At 47.8% G+C, this 20,168-nt stretch overlaps 1 protein-coding gene across 3 annotated transcripts in view; it reads left to right on the top strand.

Annotated features, from left to right (window-relative positions):
• Positions 1–20,168, top strand: part of Ypel2 (yippee like 2) — a 63,368-nt gene that overhangs the window by 5,881 nt on the left and 37,319 nt on the right. For 2 of the 3 annotated variants that reach the window (XM_023703167.1, XM_023703166.1), the window contains exon 2: positions 18,063–18,374. In XM_023703167.1, the coding sequence (XP_023558935.1) occupies positions 18,258–18,374 (117 nt within the window). In that variant the 5' untranslated portion in view covers positions 18,063–18,257. Of the gene's footprint in view, positions 1–2,884; positions 2,969–18,062; positions 18,375–20,168 lie in introns of those variants that run through there. The other variant, XM_004643039.2, reaches the window with a different exon arrangement.

The following is a 20,168-nucleotide window of genomic DNA, read 5'->3' as shown; positions in this document are numbered from 1 at the left end:
TTTTTTTTTTTTTTTTCAGTACCAGGGATTGAACTCAGGCCCTTGCGCTTGCCAGGCAAGCACTTATTGTACTGAGCCATCACCCCAGCCCCTTGTTTTTCTCTACAGTGCTTCTAAAGATTGATGTTATTGAAGACTTTAGCTCCATGTCACTTAATGTGTCCTTTACTAAGTTCAGGCTCTAGACATGGGCAACATAGTGAGACTCTGTCTTTAAAAGTCAGATAAAAAGGACGGGCATATAGCTCAGATTTAGCTTGCTTGTCTAGCTTGTGCAAGGCCTTGGATTGACTTCCCAGTACCATGAATATAAAAAAGGGAGAACTTCTTTTAGAACATAGTGCCAGGAAAGGCTTGCCTGGCCAAAGGAGCTGGTATGCTTTTTCTTTGTGGGCAATTTGAAATTTATAACTGCTTATATTTCTCTTTTTGCTTCGGTTTTTAGGAGATAAGAGGCCAAATTTGTAGCGTGGTTTTTTAGTAACTGTGTAGTGCCCTGCATCTGACTTTTTCCAGTGTTAACTTTATACCTTTTATTTTATTTTGTGTTTTTCTTTACCAGCCTTCACATTGGGCTACATCCCTGGCCCCTTTTTTATTTTTAAGATGGGTCCTGTTAAGTCACTGAGTTGCCCAGGGTTGGTATGAACTTATAGTCCTCCTGCCTCAGCCTTGCAGAGCACTGGAATTACAGCTGTGTGCCTTCCCTGCTTTTACCTTTCTGTTTCAATCAAACGATTTGTAATTTAGCTGAGTACAAGCTCAGTATGTGCTGGTAGAGATCTCAACAGAAGGGACTTGCTTCAACCAGCACCCAGGTGGGCAGAACACAGACTCGCAACCATCCCTTTTGTTCCTGAATTGAGCCACCTGTGCTCCTACCTACGCCCAGACAGAATAGCTCTCGTGCTCCTGCTCTTGACGATCAGCCCTGGCCCTCGGTCTCGAGAGTGTGGTGTGTCCAGACTTGAGGGCAGTGATCAGAAACTAGATTGCCAGCTGAGGATAACGTGAAGCGTGGTGTCTGGAGTTCCCTGCCTGCATCTTGCTGGGAAAAGAGGGCGTGGCCCACAGAGGGCACTTGGGTGCTGCTGAAGGCTCAGCCAGGGTCATGGTCCTTGTACCATGATGATTTTTTAAAAAAAATTTTTATTTATTTATGTGTGTGTGTGTGTGTGTGTGTGTGGCCAGCTCAGCCCACCAGGGGGCCGGCTGGCTGGCATGTGGTGCGGGGGATTGAACCGTGGTCCCTGTGCTTTGCTAAGCTTGTTCTAAGTAGGTGCTTTAGACCACTGAGCCATCTCACCAGCCCACCATGATGATTTTTAGTATTTTGTTTTTTATGTTTTAAGACAGGGTTACCTCGTGTAGCCCTGCCTGGCCTAGAATTTGAAGCAATCCTGCTGCCTCAGACTCCTAAGTGCCACCACGTCCTGCTTTGTTTTCTGTTTGGGAGAACTGTACATGGGTCAAGGGAGCTAGGCTTGGGCAACATCTTGCCATTCATGAATGTTTAGATTCCTATTTTGAATTAGAGAAGTAGAACCTCTGGCCAAATCAACCCTGGTTGCATGTTTCCTGGATTAATAATCATTTGAGGGCTGATAAAGCCTTTGGGAGATAAAGATGGATTAAGGTACAGACCCTGTCCAAAGAGCATAGTCTGATCAGAGACAGAGGTATAAAGGTGGAGAGTCCTTAAAGAGAGGACGTGGAATTTCCTGGGGATGGGCCTGTGAAAACAGAAGAGTTAAACATGCAGGGACTCTCCTTACCCATGTGGCATGGAAGTGAGGGACAGAGGAATAGGAGCCCTGTAGGCACTGGGACAGGCAGCCTTGAGAGGGTGTGTGACCCTACTGCTGTGCTTTGGAGTAGATTAAAAAGTGTTCTCACAGTGGGCATGGTGGTGCAGGTGGGTAATCCTAGCACTTTGGGAGTCCAAGCAAGAAGGACCACAGGTCCATGTGACAGAGTGAAAACATGTTTCTGAATAAATAAAATGGCAAGGTGCCATTGGGTCTGATCCCTAGTAAACACACACAGTATCCTCAAAGGAGGATACACAGAGTTTCTTCAAACTGGGTGTGGTAGCCCAGGCCCATAATCCTTGCTATGAGGCGGAGGTAGGAAGATCACATGGGTTTTTTTGATAGGGGAAGGTCACAAGTCTGAACCCCATCTCAATGAAAAGTTAAGAGGCTGGAGATGTTGCTTAGTGATAGAGCAAAAGGACAGACAGTGTCTTTCTCAGGGCGGGGAAGCATGCTTGTGAGGCCTATGAACCCAGTGCTCAGGAGACCAAGGCTGGGGCCTTGAGGCCAACCTATCTCAAGCAAAAAACACACAAAGCATCAAATGCAACCAACAAAATCCCAACACATATACAACCCCCAAATGAACGAACTAGCGCAAAACTACCTTTAGATAATCTCACAACCTGGCTGCTAGGGGACTTCTGAAGCCTAAGCAGAGGCCTACCATATCTTAATTTTCAGAATGGGGCATCTGTGATGAAAACAAATAGCAGGGCCGGGGAGATAGCTCAGTGGAATAAACGCAAGCGCAAGGGCCTGAGTTCAATCCCCGGTTCCGCAAAAAACAAAAACAAAAACCAAATAGCAATGTTCTGTATCTGCCACCAATATTTCATGTCTTTTTTTTTCCCCCCATCCCCTGCATTTTTTCCCTTTTTTTTTTAAAGTGCTGGGGAGTAAACTCAGGGCCTTTTCATTAAATTACAACCCCACCCCATTTTTTTTCAGATAGGGTCTCAGTTGCCTCAGCTACACTGGAATTTGTGATCCTCCTGCCTCAGCCTCCAGAAGGCTGGGATTACAGGTGTGTCTGGCCACGCCCACCCTTCCTGTACTTTTATAAGGCAGACTGTTCCACCCAGGGCCACACAGCATTCTGCAAATTGCAGTGGATCCCTCCTTGAGTCACTCATTTCTAAGTAGACCTTAAGGTAAGAGGAAATTGTCTTTAAGTATTTGCTGTGTCAGTGGTAAATACGTGTGTCACGTAAACCTAAGTTAAATGGGGCTTTTTGTTTGTGTAGCTCATGAGGCTTAGTTTTCTTTAGGATTTATAGGGAAAAGTTAACTTACGCAGCCTTACAGCTAACTCCACTAACAAAAACTGAGAACTGGCAGTTTTTTCTCCCTAATCTATTCACTTTCCTTATTGTCTCGTGTTCTCTCTCATTTCTATAATTTAATGGTGAAGCATTGAGCATGATAGTGTTTTTCATTTTTCTTTTTCTTTTTGAGACAGGGTCTTCCTGTGTAGTTTGGGCTATCCTTGAACTTGCTGTGTAGTCCAGACTGGCCTTGAACTCTAAGCAGTCCTCCTGCCTCAGCCTCCTAGCGCACAGGAGCTATAGGCGAGTGCTACCTAGCTTTTTTTGGGAGATGGGGTAGTTTTGAGACATAGTCCAGGCTGGTTTTGAACTCCCTCTTTCTGCTTCAGCCTCTTGGGTGCTGGGATTCCAGGCATGAGGCAGCCACCAGCCCTGGTAACTGGGGTGAGGGCGTTTTAAGGGATCTGATACCTTTGTTTTGTGTTATAATTAAGTTAACGTAGACTAGCACTAGCACTGGTAAAACTAAGGCTGGAGTGCAGAGCAGGCTGTCTGTATCATTGAAAGCTCTGAAGTCTTCATCTCTGGTCTAGAGACTTTCCCTTTCTGCCTGTAGCCCTGCAGGGCTCCAGCAGGGTAGACTTCCCCAGGCTCTCCCTCTGGCTTCTTGGGTGGGAAGAGATCTGAATCTTGGTGCCCTACTAGTCTTTTCTAGTTGTGTGACCTTAGGCGAATGGTCTTCTCCTGTTCTTGTTACCTCAGCTGGAGATCTGGGCTGCTGTGAAGTTGTGTGGGTTTTGTTTATTTTGTTTTATTTGAGACAGGCTCTTGCTCAATTGTCTGGGTTGACCTTATACTTTAGATCTTTCTGCCTCAGCCTGTCCAGCTACTTTAGATTAGCTGGGATTACAGGTGTGGGGGGGGTGTTGAGGGAGTATATTGTTTTTGTTTTTGTTTTTTTTTTTAAAGACTGGGTCTCACTATTTAGCACAAGCTGGCCTTGAACTCACTAGGTAATCTAGGCTGGCCTCAACTTTGCAGTGATCTTCTGCCTTAGCCTTCCAAGTGCTGGGATTACAGGCATGTGCCACCATGTCTGGTGAGTCTGTGTCATCATGCATATATGATTTTTTTTGGGGGGGTACTGGGGATCGAACTCAGGATCTTGTGCTTGCCAGGCAGGCACTTAAGCCACTAAGCTATCTCCCCATCACTCCCCTGCCTTTTTTTTTTTTTTTTTTTAACTTTTTTGAGGCAGGGTCTTGCTATGTAGGTCAGGCTGGCCTTGAAGTCATTGGGTAGCAAACTGATCTCAGCTCACTGGGATCCTCCTTCCTCAACCTCTCAGTTGCTAGAATTACAGGCGTGTACTACCACACCCAGGATTTCCCCCCCTTCCCCATCATTAAGTGTAAAGTTGAAACAAAGAGCATCATTGTAGGATCCCATAGGCTTCTTGTAGTGACTCCAAGTCTTCCGGTCTCCCGCTCCACCTTCCTGTACCTTCAGACAAGGTTTTCTGAGCCTCTGCTCCATGCCAGGTTTTAGTTTAGGAATGAGGGGTGATTGGCCAGGCAGTCTTTGGTCAGGAAGACTGACCTATAACCAACTAGCTTTATGGAAAAGTATATTATACTTGGCAAAGTGTATGTCTCCCCTTGAGATTCCAGGCCTAAAAGAAACAAGGCTTTAATTTCATTTTCATGCTGAGATGAAATTCAGAAATTTACTGTAGCTCGTTGTGGTGGTATGTGCTTATAATCCCAGCATTCGGGAGGCTGAGGCAGGAGGATGGTTAGAAGTTCAAGACCAGCCTAGGCTACAAAGTGAGGCCAGCCTGAACTGTATAGCGAGAGTCTGTCTCAAAAAAGACAGAATGAAGAAAAAAAAAAAGACAGAATGCATAGCGAGACTCTGTCTCAAAAAGACAAACAAGAAATTTACTGTGACGTGAATTTCCAGGCTGGCTCCAGACTCAGTGATCCTCCTGCCTCAGTCTTTCAAGTGCTGGGATTATAGGTGTGCATCATTGCACCCAACTTAGTTTTTTTAGACACGGTCTCACGGTGTGGTTCAGGCCCATCTTGAGCTCACTGTGTAGGTCAGGCTGATCTCTGAACTCTTGGTGGACTCCTGCCTGTGCCTCCCAAGTGCTGGGATGACAGGTGCGCGCCACCACACCTAGCAACAGTTTAATGATGAAAAGAAAAATGCATCCCTCTTTGGGATGGTGAAGACTGGCTATCTAGGCCTACAGACATCCTTTAAGTGCCTCCTGGCATTTTTACTATTGAGTTTTTATTTGTTTGTTTTATTTTTATTTATTTATTTATTTTGCAGAACCGGGGATTGAACTCAGGCCCTTACGCTTGCCAGAGATTATTGAGTTTTTAAAAGTTCAGTGTCCAGATTCCAGTTGTGGAAAGGCAAGGGCCCCAGCCACAGATGTGAGCACCGAGGAGTTTGGGGCTCAGGAGTAAGCGAAAGGCACGCTGCTGGCTGAGCGGCAGAGTTGCTTTGGCAAGGTTGGGGCTGATGGTTTGTCGTCAGTTGAGGCCTCAGCCAGGCCTGGGGGAGCATCAGGTAAAGAGGAATCAAGGTTGCACGGTGCCTGATCTTCAAAATTCTGGTATTCAGCGATACTTGAGTTTGGGATCCACATCCGTAATCATCAAAATAGAGCTGTAGCAGTTGGCAGTGCTGAGAGTGTGGAATAGGGGCTGGCTCCGTGGGAGTTGGGCTACCCCAGCTGGAGAGCTCCGTGGGAGTTGGGGTCCCTGGAGATTTCCCTTTTGTGGATAAGGCCTTGTCTCACTTTTTCTGTCCTTGTTTTCCTGATCTTCTAAGCAGCTATTTTTCATTGTAACTAAAGTATTAGTCCAGTACTTGACAGGGGGCAGAGAAGTGGATCAGATCCTTTTATGGGCCGCAGATCACTGGAACGATTGTCTTGGCTCTATTTTAACCAAGCTTCTCTATGGGGATCAGATACAGGGGGAAGGTCTGTGGTGAGAAGGTTGCTGCCTCTGGGGTGGCAGGCACAGGGCAGGTCTGGGGCTTCCCCTGGGAAATGGAGGCAGGCTGGGGTGACCTCGCCTTCCTTTTTGTCTTTTCTTAAAATTTTATTTTAGGGAAGGGTCCACAGAATGTTCAGGGCCTCACTACCTGATTGGACTCCTAGTGATTCTCTTTTTTTTTTTTTTTTTTCAGAACCGGGGATTGAACTGAGGCCCTTGTGCTTGCCTTGGAAGCACTCTTTCCACTGAGCCATCTCCCAGGCCCCTGATTCTCTTGTTAATAGCCTCCCAAGAGCTAGGATTACAGATGTGGGCCACCACACCCAGTCTCAATTGCCATCTCAGTGGGGTGGGGTCTGCACAGCCAGCAAGTAGGCCCTGGGGATCAAACATCTGGCCCCTGTGCCTGCTTGCAGGTGTTTTAATCTGCCGAGCTATTTGGCTGGCTCTTGTTTGTCTTTTTGAGGCAGGGTCTCATTAAGTTCAGGCTGACCTTGAACTTACTGTGTAACCTGCTTCAGCTTCCTGATTGCCGGGATCGATTGCCACCCTGCCTCCTTCCTTTTTCTTATTCTGGTCTAGAGAGGCAGCTTAGACTGTGGGTGGGGGTTGTCAGGCTGCCCTGGGAGAAGTCTGGAGTTTTCCAGGGTCCACAGGCATAGCCATCCAGTCGTGTCACTGGGGAGGATGTCCCAAGGGTCACTCGATTGTAAAGGGCCAGTGGAGACAGTCAGAAGTGCATCTGCTCTCAGGCGTCCACTGGTTTTAACCCGCAGCTGGGCTACTACTGAGTTTCAGTATTAACTTCAGTGAGGTGGAGGTGGTGTCATAAGTTTATTGGCTTTTCAGCTTCAAGGCATGTTACTGGTGTGTTCCATGTAATGCTCAGAATTAGATTTTTTTTTAAAGTACTGGGTGGGGTAAACTAAAGAGATGGTGGGGGGGAAGAAAGAAAAACCAGCTTTACACCCAGCATGGTTTCGTTGTTTTTGTTTTCCCTTTTGGAGACAGGTTATCATATAGTTTAGGAGGGTATTGAGTTTGCAGTTTTCAAGGCTGGAACTTGAAATCCTCCTGTCTCAGCTGCCCCTGTGCTGGGATTATGGGTGTGGCCGCCTTGGCTGAGGGCCGTTTATTTTACTCAGTTAACATTTTTAAGAAATCTGGGGAACTGGGAGGGGTGTGCCCTTCCCAGCCTAGTGGAGACACAGACTCATAAGGAAATGCAATTCCAGAGGAAGATGTGGTTTTCTGTTCACTGGGAAAAGGGGTCACCAGCTCCTCAGAGGCTTATTTGAAATTGGTGGTAAGGGGTGTGGAGCTATTTGCTAGGCACAGGAGGTGGGTTAAGACTTTGCAGGCTGCTGAGATGGCTTATGTGAAAGTCGAGGTAGTGGCTGACTTGTCAGTTGGGGACACAGGTTTGCAGCAGCATTGGGGGGTCATGTAACCAGCAGAGCCGAGTCCCACTCTTGACTAGTTGGACCATGTCCTGGAGGCTTTGAAACAGGAGAGGTGAGGAGGATGTATTTTGTAAAGAGGATTCTAGAGTGGCTGGGAAGGTGAGTGAGTACTTAGTCCAGTTAGGAGAGAGCAGAGTCCATGGGGGCAGAGGGTGGAGCTTGCAGGGCCACTGGTGACTGACTGTGACCAAGGCATGGGGACAGAGCCAGTGGCTGTGGCAGCACACTCCTGTAATCCCAGAACCTGTGAGGCTGAGGCAGGAGGATGGTAGTGAGTTTGAGACCAGCCTGGGTTACAGTGAGCTCAAGGCCCGCTTGAACTGCGTAGTGAGACCCAGTCCCCAAAACCCCCACAAGAAACCCCACAAAAAAAATAGAACCATTTGTGTAGGGTACAAATGAAATGCCATTATAGAAGGGAGAGAGAGAGGAAAGCGTACTCCCCGTTTGGCAGGTGGACCTTCATGAAGAAGGAAGAGAATTGAGATGGAGGTGATGAAAGGGAGAGAGATAATGTTTATGCTTTTTTTTTTTTTAATACTACAGGAACTTTTTCTCCCCCATAGGTAATACTCTGCCTACAAGCCAATCCCTCCCAACCTCAGCACTTGTTGCTGGCTCTGGATGCAACAAAGTGTCTCCTTGTTGGAGGCAACTTGATGATGGGCTTGGGGAGCTCAGTAGTGGGGTCTTTTAGAAAAGGCATCATGGGACCGGGGAGATGGCTCAGTAGAATAAGCGCTTCCCTGGCAAGCTCAAGGGCCTGAGTTCAATCCCCGGTTCCACAAAAAAATAAAATAAAATAGAAAAGGCATCAGAAGAAATAAAAAGCTGGAGAGGTGGAGAGGAGAGTGCCAGGGAGCAGGCAGGGAAGGCCCCAGGCGGAAGCACCTCTGAGGCAGCGGTGGAGACTGGGGCTAGAGAGTGGTTGAACTGGGAGGCTAGAGATGTTAATACGAAGTACCCGGGTTTGGACCTGGCATCTCGGAGACTACCCATATTTTTGTTACTCATGATCCTAATTGTGAGAGGTGATACTCGGGAGGCATTGCTGGAAGGCACCAGAGTGCCTTTTTTCCTCTTGAGAATTTGCATTGTCTCAAGGTTCTGCAAAATTGTGAGAAGTTTGTGTTCTTGGCCTTTCTGGGTCCCTCTTCCCTAAGTGCACTTTGGTGTTTGTTACAAGTTGTCTTTTCGTGGAGACAGCTGTGTCCAGCGTAGTGGTGCATACCTGCAATCCCACCATTCAGGAGGCTGAGGCAGGAGGATTGCCACAAGTTCGAGGCCAGCCTGGGCTACATAGTGAGTTTGGGGCCAGCTTGGACCCTTATTACAAAAACTAGAAAACAGTTGTGCAAGATGGTTACACAGTCAGGATTCTTAGGATGTTCAGCTGCTCTTGCATACTGGATTGTTTATTTGTTGTCTTCTCTGTGGCCACCCACAGGGAAATTTCTCTCAAAATCTGCACCCTGAATGACTGACCAAGATGCTTTTATTTTATAGGGAACATAAACTTTGTGATACTTTCTCTTTTGCCCTAGGGGTAGGGCAAAAAGCCCTGTGACTGGGAGCTCAAAGCCAAATTCACAGTTGAACTTCAGTAATTATTTAACAGTTTGACAGCATATGTTTCTGTCCAAACTATTCCTTTTTCTTTTTCTTTCTTTCTTTTTTTTTTTTTTTTAAATACGATATCTCTGTTGTCCAGGCTAGCCTTGAACTTGCTGTGTAGCCCAGGCAGGCCTCAAACTGGCTGTGTTTCTCCTGCCTCAGCCTTCCAAGCACTGGCAGTACACCACCATGCCTAACTCCATTTTTTTTTTTAATTTTATTTATTTGTGTGTGTGTGTGTGTGTGTGTGTGTGTGGCCAGCCCAGCCCACCAGGGTGTGGGGCTGGCTGGCATGTGGTGCTGGGGGATTGAACTGCGGTCCCTGTGCTTTGTTGAGCTTGTTTTAAGTAGGTGCCTTAGACCACTGAGCCATCTCACCAGCCCCCCAACTCCATTTTTAAAAAAATCTTTTATTTATTTGGTACAGAGTTTTGCTGTGGGTAGCTCAGACTCGTAATGATCTTCCTGTCTCAGCCTCCCCAGTGCTGGGATTACAGGCATGCACCACCACGCCTGGTTTTGGGGCTGCAGTACCAGGGATTGAACCTGGGTCCTTGCTCTTGTCAGGCAGGTGCTTAGACTGCCCAGCTATCTCCCCAGCGCTCCATTTGTCCATTTTCTTTTCTTCTTCTTCTTCTTTTTTTTTTTTTTATGTATTTAGTATAGGATCTCACTACACAGATCGTACTCATAGTGATCCTCCTGTTTTCAGCCTCCCAAGTGCTGGGATTACAGGCATGCACCAACAGGCCCAGTCTCAGGCACTATCTCAGCATGCCCCAGGGGTTGGGCCCCGCATGGCACAACCTGGGTCACTGTTCCTGCTTAAGCAGGTGCTTTAATCCACTGAGCTATCTGGTGGGCCCTCCTCCATTTGTTCTTAATTTTAATATCTATCCTAATTTTTTTTTTTTTTTTTTTTGGTACCCGGGATTGAACTCAGGCAAGCGCTTAGTCCACTGAGCCATTTCCCTGGCCATCTATCCTAATCTTAATGTACTATAAAACTTTCTGTATTGTATATTTGTTCTCATAAGTCAACTCAAATTTTTGGAGCTTGGATTTGTATAAGGAAAGGAAACACTGATCAACTTTAGCCAAGGGTCCTTAACCTATCTTCAGACAGATACTTTGGGACCCTGCTGCTGCTTTTTATTGACATCACCAGTACCACTTCAAATAATGCCAAATCTACTTGGTATCTAGCCAGCAACAGCAACTTCTAATAACTACTAAATGAGACATAAGTGGCGGGATCTTCAGAGGAACGGCCTGTTTTCTACCCAGATGTTCTAACAGCTGCGAGGCTGATGTGGAGCCCTCCTCAGGTGAAGAGCTGCGCTGAGCGCCTGGTGGTCATCGCATTCACTGCTCCGCTAGCAGGTTACAGAGGCGCCTGCCTTTCAGCGGCAGTCGTGTGCTCTGTGACCTCGCTGAAATCAAGGTCTTAACAGAGTGAAGGGTGGTGAGTGGCTCTGCAGCTTGGGCAGGGTTCAGCTGACAGCTGTCCTTCCAGTGAGGAATCAGGACTTTAAAGAGCTGAAGGAATCTGAGAGACCGTATGGGATTATGGTCTCATACAGATAATCCCCCTGGAAATCAAGACTAGAAATCAAGACTCTGTATCACATTGAGATGAATGTTGGATTTGATTTTTTGAAGGAGGCCTTCTTGGCTCTATCCAGCCTGGTTTTTATTATTAGCTCAATGGATTTGAAGTACAGCTGGGTCCCAGTGCTGTAAAAGGGATGTCTATAAAATGCTGATAGTGATTTTTCCTGAGTCTTACATATCAGCTTGCAACAGTTTTAATAAATTTTCAGGGCCGGCGAGATAGCTCAGTGGACTAAAGCGCCTGCTTAGGCAAAGCAAGCTTAGGCAAGCACAGGGACCTTGGTTCGATCCCTGGCACCACATACTGTGCCAGCCCTGTCCCCAGGGAAGACTGAGCCACCCACAGAGTCTAGGCATAGTGGTGTATACCTGTAATCCCAGTACTGGGGAGGTTGAAAACAGAAGGAGCACTATGAGTCTGAGCTCTGTAGTTAGACCCTGTAACAGCCAAATACATTTAAAAAAAAAAAAAATCAATGAAATTTTCAGTAGTGGTTCCCATCCTGAGATTAATGGAGTCAGTGCAGACCACAGAGGTGACTATCCTGAGGCACAGAGTGGTAGAGCATCTGTTTGGAGTGACAGCAGTAGTATCAGATCCCCAGCTAAGTTACTTGAACCACAGTGTGCCTGTGAGTGGATCAGTTTAGGTCTTAACCTCCTGACCACCATACATCAATTTAGAGCCCAGCAGTGCTGTTCCTCTGGCCTGGCAAGTAGGAAACAGCCCTGCGTGCTGTCTCCCTCGCTGGTGATTGGCTGTCAACCATGTGCTGGGTGCTGTTTTTGAAGACCTCCTGGCATCATCGCATTTGTTCTTAAGTCTCTGCCAGGAGGCAGGCACTGGCCTCCTTTTCTTTCGGTTCGCCCTGCATCCCGCAGCTGGTGAAAAGCCCCCAGCTTGGCTTCAGGGGCCTCTGCCTCTGCATCCTGTGCTCTAGCACTGCCTCCTTCTCCCATCTGCAGGCCAGAGAACCTGGCTGGCTGTGCTGCCTGGGCTGGGTTCAGGATTCTGGGGAGATTAAGCTGGGAAAGGAGGACAACTTCTCTGCCATCCAGTTTTCCATAGTGTCTTCTCCTGTCCGATCCCTTACTGGGGATTAAAGCCAGGGCTACACACTGAGCTACATCCCCAACCCTTTCTGAATTTGAGGCAGGGTCAGTCTGGGTAAGTTGCCCAGGCTGGGCTAAAATGTTCTGTCCCGCTGCCTTAGCTCCCCAGAGTTGCCCAGCCCCACGCTCTTTTGTCCACTAGACTCAGAAATAGCTCCCCCTGCTCTTTCCAAAGCTGCCACTGCTCACCCAGGCTTCTTGGGTTCCTCGCAGACGGCTAAACAGAATGTGGGTGTGCAGTCATGGTCCTGCCCTCTGGCTTTTAAAGTCCCTTTAAGGCTTTCTGAGACATTCTTTATCTAAACCTAGACCCAAAAATGTAAAGAACAGCTATGGATGACAGTGACAGGCCTTTGGCTAAGATCCAGGATTTGAAAGGTCGTCTGTAGTCCAGGACATCTTGGTTTCCTGGTGTTTCAGGATGGGACATGAGTGGAAGTAGTTAGGAGAGCTTTGGGTTAGATGGGGCGTGAGGTTCCGAGGTGACCAGTCTCCTTTCTCATTCCTTGGAGCATAAAGGGAAGGCAGGGAGGGAGGGTCCTGGGTCCTGTGTGCCCCTGTGCAGGTGGGCAGCCTGTTCCAGTCAGCCTGGTGAGGAGCAGAGGGAGTTCGGTCCAGTGGTGGCATTTAACCTGTGTCCTGTCCCATCCACTAATACCAGGGGTACAGAAAGGATTTGGTGTAGCATAGAAGTAGAAAAGGAACTCTAGCTTTAGTAGGGAGAAGGCAGAGGTGAACAGAGCCCAGTGCTGAGGTGACATCTGAGCTGAGACTTTGTCCAGTGAGGAGCTGTAAGGAAAGCTTGTGTCTGATGAAGGGAAGGACATCCATAAAGCTGTGCAAGTGTGTTTGTCTTGGGGGAACTACAAAGAGCTCAAGTTGCGAAATCCACATGTAGTGGGGACCCTCCGTGGAATGTGGGATGGGCGTGGGAGAGGAGGCTGAAGCCTGTGTGAATGGAGGGGAGTGCACACCTGGAGTCTGTTGTGTGCTGAGTCCTTCATCTCTGTGACCCTGTTTATCCTTTCTGCGCAAGAGCCCTTTGGGGTAGATATTGTTGACCTCAGGTCCAGAAAAGTTCATTTGTCCAGGGTCTTACTCAGCTAATAAATGGTGGAGCTCACATTTGAAACTGCTTCCAGTTCTTTTTAAAAAACATTTATTTAGGGCTGGCCAAATAGCTTAGTGGATTAAAGCGTCTTCAAGCAGGACAGGAGCCAGAGGTCCGATCCCCAGGCCTGCTGTGCCAGCCCTACCCCCCGGGGCATGCTGAGAAGCAATTGAGACTAGTTGTGGTGGTGTTCACCTGTAATCCCAGCTCTTGGAAGGCTGTAAACAGGCAAATCACTAGAGTCTGATCTAGTAGCGAGACCCTGAACACCCTGTAGACCCTTCTCTAAAGGAAAAAAAAAATTATTTGGTGCTAGGGATTGAACCCAGTGGCACTCAACTGTTGAGCTATGTCCCCAGACCTTCCATGCCCCCCCTTTTCTTGAGATGGTATCTTTCTAAGATGCTGAGTTACCTAGGCTGGGCCTGAACTTTTTGATCCTGTGTCAGCCTCCCAGAGCGCCAGGATTGCAGGTGTGTGCTCCCGTGTCTTGACTGTGAAGTTGTTGGTTTTTTTTTTTTTTTTGAGAACTGGGTATTGAACTCAGGCCCTTGCACTTGCCAGGGAAGCGCTAATTCCACTGAGCCATCTGCCTGGCCAATGTGAAGCTGCTTTTTAAATAGACAAGAGTGGCTGAAATGCTGATGGAGAGAAGGAGAAAGCAGCTCAGGCACCTTCCAAGACTCGTAAGGGGCTGTGAAGCTGCCTGGTAGTAGGACCTCAGTGCCCATGTGTTCTGTGGCTTCTGCAGCACTGTTAACTACTGTGTCGCCCTGAAAAGGGATTCTGAGGTCAGGAGAGATGTCTCGGTGGACCTGTCTTGGAGGGTAAAAGTATCCTAATGTCACTGGGATGCATCTGCCTGCACACTGGCTTCAGCTTCAACCCAAACTTCTTTGTTTTGTTTCCTACTTTTTGGTTTTTAAGTATTAGCATCTGTTTTATTTTTCACTGACCACTAAAAATAATAGCTTACACTTACTTGTGTGTATTGTGTGCCAGCACTGTATGAGCACTTAGGTCATCTCTGAGCTCTTTCTTTTTATTTTTTTCTTTTTGTTTTTGTTATTCATTTGGTGTCTCAGGCTGACCTAGGACACCCAGGCTGGCCTTGAGCTCACAATCCTCCTGCCTTAGCCTCCAGAGTAGCTGGGATTACAGTCGCACATCACCACACCCGGTTAGGTCATCTCATTTAATACTTAGCACCCTGTGTAGGTTGGTGTTGTTTGCTATTATTAGAGGTAGGGAAGCTGAGGGTCAGAGTGGTTGGATAATTTGCCAAAAGTCAACCAGCTAGGAGGGAGTGGAACTGGTTTGTGAGATTCCAGAGCCCACTTCTATTCCTGGCTTCGCCTACTCGCCACCAAAACACCTGAAGAAAACAGGAACACAGAGATAGATGTTGGTGGATGGTTCAGTGCAGGCTGGAGGAGTTGCTTCCTGTGGCAAGTTCTACCTGTACGGTCAGTTTCTGTGTGTGTGTGTGTGTGTGTGTGTGTCCGTCCGTGTGTGTCCATCCAGCCTGCAATCGCCTCACTCCTCACGTTCTTCATGGCGTAACTAAACCATGTGGCCCTGGCTCTCTGCCCTCCTAGCAACACTCAGAAGCTTGGGGCCTGAGTTCTAGCTGTCGCTGTGATTCGTGGTGGAAGGAGCCCATCTGTCAGTGAGGTGGGCCAGTCGGGTTTGGCATGCGCTGCCTGTGCATTTGGCTCTGAGGTGGGGTAGCTAAGATCTTTGTTTTTAATCATAATATATCACATCTTTGCTTTCCATGCTGGTCAGTGTGAGCCCACTGAGGGTGGCAGCAAATCTTCCTTTAATTGCCACTGTGATAATATGATTAGTTCACTTAAAATACTGTTTAATCTATATGTGTGCCCAGTGGCTTTTAAATATAGAGCTCATGTGATTATTGTTGGAAACCAGCTTGAACTCCGCCAATGCTCAGTGGGTTGGACTCATGCAGCCGTGAACCCTGTGGCTCTGCTAACAGGGACCAAAGTCCAAAACGTTAAGGTGGCGAGTCCACAGCCCTGGAGCTGAATTCCCTTCTTTATGGGAAATCCACCTATTTTATTTTCCTTTTAACATTTGCCTAAAAGGGACGCACACAACACTAGGTGATGCCTTCTCAGGCCCTGGCTCTCCAGCCTCTTCTCTCCCCAGACAGCCTGCTTTCCCTTCCTACCCTTTCAGCCTTCTCGTTCCTTCTAGCTTGCCTGGGATCAGTTGTCTGAGCTGCATTTTCAGCAAGGCCGTTTTTCTTTTCTTCTAGGGAAGGAGTCATCGCGTTAGGATGCCTGTGAATTTGCACTAAGGAGCAAGAGGGCCAGCGTGAGTCGTTCACGGCCAAGGCAACCTGCTGCCTGTGGTCTCAGCTCCGCGGGGCTCTCTAGCACCGTGCAGCCTAGGCCATGCTCATGCCATGGAGTTTTCTCTTGTCCTTTTATGTGCAGAGTGAGGATGAGGCGCGAATGAATTTGTGTGTACATGGATGTATGTTTGTGACACATTGACATTTAGTGCAGACTGCGAATGCCTGTTCTGCAGAAGATAACCAAGAAAGTTTGGGGGTTTGAATTTGAAGCTGAGAATACTCAGAACCTGCCTGTGAACTTTTTTTGGTTTCCTACAGAAGAGAAGTGAGAAAAGAAATAATTGTACTCCAGGGAAATGCATAATTTAGAAGCTGTCTGCATGCGTAAGAAAACAGACTCTAGCTGCTCTGTAAACGTGGAGAGGCAGCCAGGGTCATTGTTTTCCTTTCTCCCCTGGGTGTTTGTGTAAAAAGATGGCCCAGTGCTTCACTCCCTCCTGTGCTCCTCTGGGGCAGCTGGGCCCTGGCCTTCAGAAGCATTTGGCCCTGGGGGAGCCTCCGACTCATTTTCCCTGCCTTCCTGCAAGGCCTCTTTTCTGATGAGCAGAGGTATGGAAAGGTTGAGGGTATTTCAGGAAATCCCTGCAGGGAGGTCTGGCTCTTCCTACCATCCGTGATCCTTTAGCATCCAATAGCTTCCCCTCACCCCCCCCCCCATCTAAGGGATGTTCAGGATGTGAGGAGGGGGCTCTGGTCTGAGGGTTCATGCTTGTATTTTTCTGCCCCGTGACCTGTGCACTCGGAGGCAAAGATGAGGGAGTCAGTCATTTGTCTCCTTCATGTCTTTCCGAACATTTCTATAATGTACAGTTTAACCTGATGTCGCATCTTTAAAGATAGTAGGGGAAGACCAGCAGGGATGACTTTTTGCCCTGCTCCCTGTAGGTCTGAATCCCCAGAGCACCTCACATGTAATTGGTTGCTGTGGATACGGAGCCTGTGTGGTTCAGGGTTGCAGAAGGGAAATAGTCTCATCATAGGGTAAGGCCTAGTGACCACAGTTGTCTTTGAGTCCAGGCCTTGGCAGTAATGTTGCCATGCAAAAAGTGTTGCCATAGTCTAGGTCTAAGGAGTATGGAGAAGGTGCCAGGAGGAGAGCAGCTTCTCTTTGATAAACCCCTGTTGGAAGTGATGTGGGTTTTATTGAATTTTGTTTGTTTTGAGGCAAGGTCTTTGCAGCCTAGGCTGGCCTTAAACTTAAGGGCAGTCCTCCTGCCCTCCTCCCCCCAAGGATTATAAGTATCACACTTGGCCTATTGAATTGATGGGGATTTAACTGAGGTTTTTAGACCTGAGAGTTTGTTTTGGTTTGGCTAAATTTGTTTTTTCAGTACTGAGACTTGAACCCCAGGCCTCATATGTGCTAGGCAAGTACGCTACCACTAGGCCACACTGCTGGCCCCAGGCAGCTTCCCTTTAGAAGAGTTGGTTTCAGTGAGGTTTAGAGAAGGAAGACTGTGGTTTACCGGCTTTCTCTTAAATGCACAGATGGATGGATCCTGGACACAGTGCAGCAGGGAAGATCTGATTTTGTTTTTCTTCCTTCCCTGTCTCTAAATAATTTTATCTTCAAAGCATGACGCAGGTGTTAATTAACACTCAGAGCTCTCCTGGGAGGTAGGCAAGTGGGAACATCATCCCCATTAGTGAAGTCTAGGGATTGGCAGGTGCCAGGGCCGCAGCTAGGTGAGCCAGTGACAAGCAGAGCCTCGGGCCCTCCCCTCTTGCCCACTTGGTCACCCTGGGAGTCACCCCACTTTCTCCATGTCCATAGCTTCCCCTAGAATGAGAGCTGAGGAGGTGCTAGAGGTGTTTGGTATTATGGGATACATATGGGAAATCTGAGGGTTAGGGAGAAATTCTGGGAAAGTTCGCTCCCCTTGAGATAGTTGTAGGAGGCTGAATGTACCATCAATTTGATTCATTTACTATCCTTTCTTAAACATGCTGAGCATCAGTTTTTGAATAAGAAATTGCAAAGGGAACTACTTCTCCCAAGCAGAGGATTTGATCCTTTGGATCCCAGGCTTAGTCCCTAGGCAAGGCTGATGCGGGTTAGCAGGCTGCACAGGCAGATGGGAGCTTCAAGTGATGGGCTTTTCTAGCATCTGGAAATTGATGGGCATCCCTCTGTGACTATCACATGCTGAGCTCACTTCCATCAGCTGGGTGTGGGGTGGCTGTCTTCAGAGGCCTCTCCCAGGGACCATTCAGAGCCATCTTCAGCCCTGGCTATCGCCTGGAGATGGCAGTGATACTGGTTTGCTAACTACCTGGGTAGTTGCTGAAAGTGCTGAGCTGATAGGACTTTCCAACTTCAGAAAAGCAGCAAGGAGAGATTTCTGTTACATCCACTGGGCAGCTTGGGCACAGTACAAGAAACAGACCAACGGGGATCATTTTATCCTGCCCGTGTTGTACCTCTGGGTGACGCTTGGACTCTGCTTGTTTTTTGAGCTGATAGGACTTTCCAACTTCAGAAAAGCAGCAAGGAGAGATTTCTGTTACATCCACTGGGCAGCTTGGGCATAGTACAAGAAACAGACCAACGGGGATCATTTTATCCTGCCCGTGTTGTACCTCTGGGTGACGCTTGGACTCTGCTTGTTTTAGGGGAAGACGTACTCCACTCACTAATGCTGTTTCCCTTACCTTGGCCCTGCAGGTTGCTGAGAACCAGCCCTAGACCTCTGCCTGAGGGTCCTTGCTCTGAAGACTTACCAGTGTGTGGAGCCTGCCCCACACCACCCCCCGCCAAACCACGGCCTTTACCTGTGTCTTCCGGTGTTTCCCGTGTGACCCATCCTGTGGGAGGGCCTCGTGGGCGGCCCCAGAGTTCACCCCACGCTTTGCGGCGCCAATGGTGAAGATGACAAGATCCAAGACTTTCCAGGCATATCTGCCCTCCTGCCATCGGACCTACAGCTGCATTCACTGCAGGGCTCACCTGGCCAATCATGATGAACTAATTTCCAAGGTACATGCTCTCTGCAGACCTTTCCTGCCAACCCCGGGGAGGGCACTTCTGGCTGTGGAGGTTGCAGAGATTACAAGCTCACCTGAGACCAGGATATTGTTCCCCACCTCATGTTCAGGAGATGGCTGGCCTGAAACAACCACAAGCTATAGGGGTAGGGTCTTGGTTTACTTTTTTGTCTTGGAAATGAGGGGTCATCCTTGTCGGAAGCTTTGAGGGCTGGTAGCTTGCAGGCCAGAGAAAGGAGGGGCTGAGGAATGATTGGAGCCGTATGCTCGGCTGCTTGGTTTAGGTTGGCAGATGGATTCTGTGAAGAGGGCTTTCTGTTTGGACAATGAGTTTGAAGAGTGGTGGGATTCTGTAGAGGATTTGTTGTTTTTGAATCTATGGTTTTCACCATCGTAGGTAGGCAAGGGCTCTATCACTGAATGACATGCCTAGCCCTTTTTGGAGGGCTTATTAGCTAAGGCCAGATGTCCCCTGGCAAGCCTCAGGGAGAGTTGTGAGGTCAGAGTGCTACCAAAATGAGTGGCCTTTGGGGAGGAATAGAAGTGGCCTTTTGAGGAACTGACCCACTGGCCAGCAGAGACTTCTAGGGCTTTTCCATGAAGTCATATGGAATGACATTTGGTTATAATCAGAACAACCCTGCTTCTTTCTTTAGTAACCTCAGCAATTGCTTGTAAAATTGAGGCTGGGGGTTACTGAGAAATAAATCTATCATTTCAGTTGCGCAATCTAGGAACTAGATACTTCAAGCTTCATTCTCTGGGGAGCTTCCATCCTTCTGGCCCTTGATTCCCAGAGGAGGAGAAACTGGTTTTACTAGGCTGAATGACAAAGAGAAAAAGATCATGAAATACTTTTCCCTTAAACAGCATCTTTCATACCATTAAGGGAAAAAAAAAAAAAACTTTTATGCAGACCCAGGCTAAGGTGTTTTTTTTAAAAAGGTGTTCCTGACCTATTTGCAAGTGTTAGAAAAAGTACTTTGCTTTCTTTGCCTCCGATTTGCTGGTTTCAGCCAGAGAGGGAGGAGTGTTCCAGTTGCCAGGTGTGGAACATTCCTGTCCAGCTGGCTGATTGGATGCGGGAAGTCTGTGGCAGTCAGTGCTTTTAAACCAAACCTGAGGACTGAATCCCTCATTCCAGGCCTGTTCTCGGGTGCAGAGTTCTCTGCATCTGGAGCCCTCAGTTCCTGGCTGGACTTTGACTCTGCCCCGCTCTCCCTTCTCTACCATTCTCCTTTATGCTGTTTAATGTTCCAGCTAGCCCAGCTCCTCTATCAGCTAGTCCCTCTTGTCTTAGATTCCTGTTGAATTTTGGGGGGAACCTCTTACCTGTTAATTTGGATATGGGAGCCTATGTCAGAAAAGACTAGCTATTTCCCTGAGCATTGGAAGTAGGCCTGCAAACTTGGAGAGAAATTGTGAGTTTTCCCTTTTTTTGGGGGGTTGGAAATCTCCAAAGAAAGTGTTTGCCCGTATTTAATAGGGAAGCCAAAACATCTTTTTAAAATTAAAAAAAAAAATCTTTCATGTGTTTGGTATAAGGTCTTACAGCTCAGACTCATAGTGATCCTCCTGTCTCAGCCTCCTCAGCGCTGGGATTATAGGTGTGCCCCCCACACCCAGTTTTGGTGACCAGCATGGCACGGGGCCACACATACAGTACTGAGGATTGAACCCAAGTCCTTGCGCTTTCCAGGCAGGCACTTAGACTGTTGAGCTATCTCCCCAGCCCCAAGACATCTTTGTAAGGCAAGGAAGACATGCTATGCACCATTTAAAAAAA

Source organism: Octodon degus, unplaced genomic scaffold (assembly GCF_000260255.1).
Source record: "Octodon degus isolate 3935 unplaced genomic scaffold, OctDeg1.0 scaffold00164, whole genome shotgun sequence".
In the NCBI taxonomy this organism is placed as follows: domain Eukaryota; kingdom Metazoa; phylum Chordata; class Mammalia; order Rodentia; family Octodontidae; genus Octodon; species Octodon degus.
This window is presented reverse-complemented; position numbering and strand designations above follow the sequence as displayed.